The sequence below is a fragment of the Quercus lobata genome, chromosome 7 (genome assembly GCF_001633185.2).
Source record: "Quercus lobata isolate SW786 chromosome 7, ValleyOak3.0 Primary Assembly, whole genome shotgun sequence".
Taxonomy (NCBI): Eukaryota; Viridiplantae; Streptophyta; class Magnoliopsida; order Fagales; family Fagaceae; genus Quercus; species Quercus lobata.
This window is the reverse complement of record NC_044910.1, coordinates 48,524,308-48,530,107: the sequence shown is the minus strand read 5'-3', so window position 1 is coordinate 48,530,107 and position 5,800 is coordinate 48,524,308. Positions and strand designations below refer to the sequence as shown.

The 5,800-nt window shown below is 34.5% G+C and overlaps 1 protein-coding gene across 1 annotated transcript; it reads right to left on the bottom strand.

Annotated features, from left to right (window-relative positions):
• On the bottom strand, positions 1-3,631 carry LOC115953583 (receptor-like cytoplasmic kinase 176). Its single transcript, XM_031071319.1, has 6 exons — positions 3,082-3,631; positions 2,295-2,623; positions 1,802-1,937; positions 1,534-1,676; positions 1,291-1,414; positions 1-857 (listed from the first exon to the last, which is right to left on the bottom strand). Exons 1-6 carry the CDS (start codon positions 3,131-3,133, stop codon positions 403-405), a joined length of 1,239 nt encoding a protein of 412 aa, XP_030927179.1. The 5' UTR covers positions 3,134-3,631; the 3' UTR covers positions 1-402.
• Between the last annotated feature and the right edge of the window lie 2,169 nt (positions 3,632-5,800).

Below are 5,800 nucleotides of genomic sequence, written 5' to 3'. Positions count from 1 at the left end.
ACTAAAGAAATGGAGATTATAAAGATAACACAAAGGTGTCCTCACAAAAATATGGCTGTTATATAACATTTTGGGCTAAATATCTCCAACTCCACAAGAACAAACATGATCACCTCAAGTCCCAAAGAGACATAAAGACTCAAATCAGCTAAATTACACATTTCAACGCTGGCTTCAATCATCACAAAAACATTCTTTGAACCACATGCTACATAGAGGGGCCTTCCAATGGTTCTTAGAGTAGAGGAGAAAACATTACAAGGCTGAAAGCAAAAACTGTACACTGGTTGAAGAAACATGGTAATGGTGCATGCCTGAACTCCTGAAACTCTGTTCTGCATCCTGCTAAAACTCATCCAAAACAGAAAAGATATATCAGCTGTATAAAAAACTTGTCCTCCATTAAGCATAGAGGGGAGAAGCAGAAGGCCTCGGGTAAACAGTCAATCTAGAAGCCTCTTCTGCAGTACTTCTGCATGACTTAGTCACACCATTGGAATGGCTATGAACATTTGCACGATGCTCCTTTCGAGTACTTCTTGTTGTGTCCTTCAAGTCCTGAAGCTCCTCCAATGCTGTTACCACCTCATCCATGTTGGGCCTGTTCTTAGGTTCTACATTGATGCATTGAAGTGCAAGGCTAGCTGCCTTTTGGGCCCGACCCAGTGAGTACTGGCCCTCAAGACGGGAATCCAGTACACGAAATATCCTGCGTTTACTGTTCAGGTAAGGTTTTGCCCACTCCACCAAGTTGTGTTGTCCAGATGGCCGATTCTTGTCTATAGCTCGACGACCAGATAACATTTCTAGAAGTACAACTCCAAAGCTATAAACATCACTTTTGGCAGTCAGATGACCTGCCCAATAAAACATGCAATTAATCACTGAACAGCCTGGTAGCTTTGTAGAACCTGGCCAAGCTAATTCAATAAAACAAAATGTACATGAACTTTCTACCAATACAGGGCATTGGAGAAGGCTGATCATTGATGCACTAGCATAAAAAAAGCACATATTTACACAGGCTTAAGCAGTTCTCTATAGTACCAATACAACTTTCTGACGCTCAAAGCCAGGGCCCTGAAAAGCCTTCTAATGGTAGACCGAAAATGTAGATTACCATTCATTTTAGACCAAAATTCATATTTTTATAGAGTAAATCACATAAAAAAGTAAATCTGATCAAACCATTCCATCACCTACCGCGCAAAAGCATAAAGAATGGAGCCAGAGTTTGAATAATCAAAAATTTTAAAGAAGAGACACACATACTGAAAATTGAAAGAATACCTGTAGCTAGATACTCCGGTGCAGCATATCCGTAAGTTCCCAAAACTCTAGTAGACACATGGCTCTTATCACCAGTTGGCCCATCCCTGGCCAGCCCAAAATCAGAGAGTTTTGCATTGTAATTCTGTAAAGTCAGAGCAAAAGGGTTGGCACAATGAAAAATAAGTCTGATTTGAGTCCTAAAACTCAACAAGCTCAACCATATTACACAAATGTGATCAAGAGGTTAGCCAAACTACATACTGAATCAAGGAGTATATTTGAAGTCTTGAAGTCACGGTATATGACTTGTGTTTCAGCATTGTGAAGAAAAGCAAGTCCCTTTGCAGCACTAAGAGCAACTTTCATTCGGAGGCTCCAAGACAGTGGCTGGAAGTGAGACCCCCCTGCTTCAACAATAATAGCATGTTAATACCAATATACACCTCCAGAAAGAAATAACAGAACCACACTTAATCCTTTTCACTTCCTTCAAAACCGTTGATTGATGAAAAGGATAAAAAGGACTCACTTCTAAACAGATGATTTTCCATGCTACCCTTAGGCATGAACTCATATACCAGAAGCCGATGCTCATCTTCTAAGCAGTAACCAATCAACTTCACAAGATGAGGATGATGCAACTGCCCGAGATAATTGATTTCTGCCTGTATGTCCAACAATAAAACAGAAAATTAACTGCTTTGCTCACTAAGACTTTTCTAAATGTTGTGGCACTTAACAAGTTGTAGTCTTTCCATATATATCCATATATATATATATATATATATATATAACCAATGACATTTGGATTGGCAGCTTGCACAAGTCAATCATAGCAAGGCAACATGGCCAATTCCAAATAAGAACCACTTCAGAAAATATCCCTACATTACATAGCTCCTTTAAGTTGCTTTTAAACTTAAAACTCTGGCCTACATTCATAACATACTATTTACAACAGCAAGAGAATGCACAAATGACAAAAGAGTTCATGAAGAACTGAGAAGGGAATTAATACTAACCAACCATTCCTTGTGACCCTGAAGCCCTTCTTGGTTGAGCCTCTTCACGGCAATCATCATGCCAGTCCCTGGCTTGGTAGCTGTCATCGAATGTTCATCAATCCACCCTTTAAAAACTGAACCAAACCCACCCTCTCCTACTACACTATCTGGGCGGAAGTTTCTTGTGGCCATTTTCAGTTCAGTGAAGGCAAAACTCTTCAAATTGGTTGCCTGCAAGATCTCACCCTCACTCCTAGGAGTCATTGGCATAGAAGCCGAATAGGAGAACTTGCTACTCGAATTGCTCATGCCACTCCCATCTCTGCTCACATTCTTTGAATTAAACCCTACACAAAAGCCACAGAGACATGTTAACAAAAGCTATTCTTTGACTTGGAGGTTTTCTAGGCCCCAAAAGACACAAAATTCCCACCATTCATCCCTAAAACTAATTTCCAACACCAAAATTCAAGTCATCCTAATGTTTTTTTTTACATAAAGCGCTTCCTCCAGACTAATCTAGTCTGCAATTTCAAAGCATACAATGTTTAAGGGGATTCCTCTCACAGCGAAACTATTAATTGAATTCAAAAGGCTTAATTTCAATTAATATCCAAAGGTCACAAGCAGAACAACTACCACAAAATTAAAACTTTTCATTTTACAACAAGATAGAATGATTGACATGAAGATTTTAGAGATACCCACCAGACTGTTTCTAACAACTTGAGACTCAATCAAGCATCTACATGCAGTTATAAACCAAAAAAAAACTAAAACTATAAAAGAACAAATCGAAAGGTACCTGTGAGAGAAGGAGTCACAGCTTTAATCCCATTGCTCCAGCAAGCCCCCATCCAAAACAGAACCTCTCAAACCTCTTACTACCAACACTTTCAGGAACCTTAAAATACAAAAACCTGAACAAAATCGAAATGGGTCCTTAAAAAACGCAGCTCTTTAGTTAAAAATAGCTTTCTTTTTACTATTTTTTTGGTTGCTTTAAGATTGTTGCAAATTTGTGAACAAGCTGATCTTCTTTAAAAGACTGAGTTGAAGCAAGTAAACAAAAAAAAAAGTGAATAAAAATAGTAGAAAGAGAAAAACATAGAATGATAGAATGGGAATTGAACACGAAAAAGATCAACAAAGTGTCCTTTTGGGCAGATATGGTGGTGATTGGGCTCTGAGTTGAATGGATTTTGGTGCAACTTTTTGTTGCTTTTTTGATTGAGATGAGATTATTATATGATGAGAAGGCAGGCAAAAAGGCAGCCTTTACTATTGAAATCGTATTATAATATTTTGTGTTGGTAGCCTTTTTTTAGACCTTTCTTGTTAGTGAAACCAAACCAATAGGTAATAAGGCCAAGGTGGCTACACCCGGTTGACTTCCTTTTTAGCTTTATAGTCTTTGTTTTTTGTTTTAAACCCCAACAAGCAAGCAAAATGTGTGATGTGGGAAAACTTATTTTTATTATTGGTTTAATAAAATATTTATCGTATAAAAAATAATTGTAAGAAATAATTTTAAAAAATAGATACGTCTAGCTAACTTATTTGGTAAAAGTATAAGTACATTAGGTTTTTAAAGCAAACTAATCAGTAATTCATGTAATGTACATGAAAAATATAAAATAATACAATTTTTTCCTTTTATTTATTGTTTAAATATGAAATTTATAGTAGTTATTGATAAACATTAATTATGATTGTATTTGTAGAAGGAATTATATAATATAGACTATGCATTTTTTCTAATTGTGTTTGTATATAAAATTATATACTCTACAATTAAAAAATATAAACTAAATTTTGATGCAGCGCTTTTGGATGGTTTCAACCAAGTTGGGTTAGGGGTGGTGTGTATGGATTCTTAGGGTCATGTGTTCGCTGCCTTGAGTCAGAAAGTGGGGCCGATCCAGTCTGTGGAGATGGCAGACGATTTGGTTGCAAGACAAGCAGTTGTTTTTGCAAGGGAGCTGAGTTTTTTTGAAGTGCAAATTGAGGGTGACTGTCTTTGTATTATTCAGGCTTTGCAAGCTTCCGATCGATGTTATACTCTCTATGGCCACATTATAGATGAGACAAAACGGTTGGGAAGTCTGTTGCGGTGATGTCAATTTCAGCATGTTAAACGGGATGGGAATAGGTTGGCCCATGGCCTTGCTAGACGAGCAGCTTTAGCTGCAGATACTGATGTTTGGGTAGAAGATTTACCTAGTGATTTGGATGTTATATTCTAGTTGGATGTACCTTATTTTCTTTGCTTTTTTAATAATATCTCACTTACATTTTGCTCCAAAAAAAATAAAATTTTGATGTACCAAAATTCTAATGGAGAATTGTTAGGGACCTTGTAACTGAATTGGCACTTCCCCTCACTCAAAGTATTTGGAGTTTTAACTTTAAGGGAAAAAAGGTTCGAAATGCGGGGTTATGGTTAAACAGTTTCAAATTTTTTATATATTAATATTATTAACAAAAGTCAAACAGCTTCAATTATATATATATATATATATATATTTAAGAGAGTTTCAATATATGGTATTTGTTCCTGATAATAGTACTTTATCATCAGACCAAGATACCAATTGAATTTTTATATATATATATATATATATATTTTTAAGAGAGTTTCAATATATGGTATTTGTTCCTGATAATAGTACTTTATCATTAGACCAAGATACCAATTGAATTTTTATATAGGCAATAATTGAATTTTAGATCTCTTATTAATATTACCAGTTAATAACTCGTGCAATTCACAAAAAATTTTAATGTAATAAGATTTTTTCTCTCTTTTATTTTGTTGTCTAATTATAAAATTTGATCATTATAATAGTCAATAATAGACAATTATTATAATTGGTTTTTATATGCAATTATATATTGTAGTGTTAAACATTTATTATGATTGTATTTGTATGTGAAATTAAATATTCTATTATTTCAAGAAAATATGATGTACTAAAGTTTTGATGATAAAAAACACAATCATTATAAACAGACGCCATACATTAAAACTCTGTAAATAAATAAATAAAAGTTCTAACGGGTTCAACATATATATGAGAATAATGATATCTAAAATTCGATGGCATTATCAAAAGCTTATGTGGCACAATATTAATTATATATTATTATAAATTATAGATAAATGAATTACTTTTAAGCAAATAAATTAACTTATTTGTTATGTCATGTTTAAACAAATAAGTTATCATGTAGTCTAAAACAAACAGAAAGCTGAATTGGTAAATCGTTTATTTTATAAAAGATAAGAATTAGGTTTAATTTTAGTTCATAGATTACAATACTAAATACTAGACTAGAAGCTTGGATTTGGCTCCACTGCCAATGTGTCTAGATTTTGTTTATTTATTTTATTTTTATTGGTTGAGTAAGATTTGTGCCTAGAATTGAACCGGTAATTGGTTTGGCCAATTCATGAACGTCGATGTCAAAAGTAAAGATAAGAAGATAGGGTCTCGTATCTATCACGCATAAAGACTTGTTTG

What these genes read in the sequence shown, in the direction of transcription:
- LOC115953583 (XM_031071319.1), bottom strand. Translation starts at nt 3,133, where the DNA reads ATGGGGGCTTGCTGGAGCAATGGGATTAAAGCTGTGACTCCTTCTCTC. An exon ending in TGTGACTCCTTCTCTCACAG is followed by an intron (nt 2,624 to 3,081) that starts GTACCTTTCGAT and finishes GCTTTTGTGTAG; the next exon opens with GGTTTAATTCAAAGAATGTG. An exon ending in CAAATATACTCCTTGATTCA is followed by an intron (nt 1,415 to 1,533) that starts GTATGTAGTTTG and finishes CTGACTTTACAG; the next exon opens with AATTACAATGCAAAACTCTC.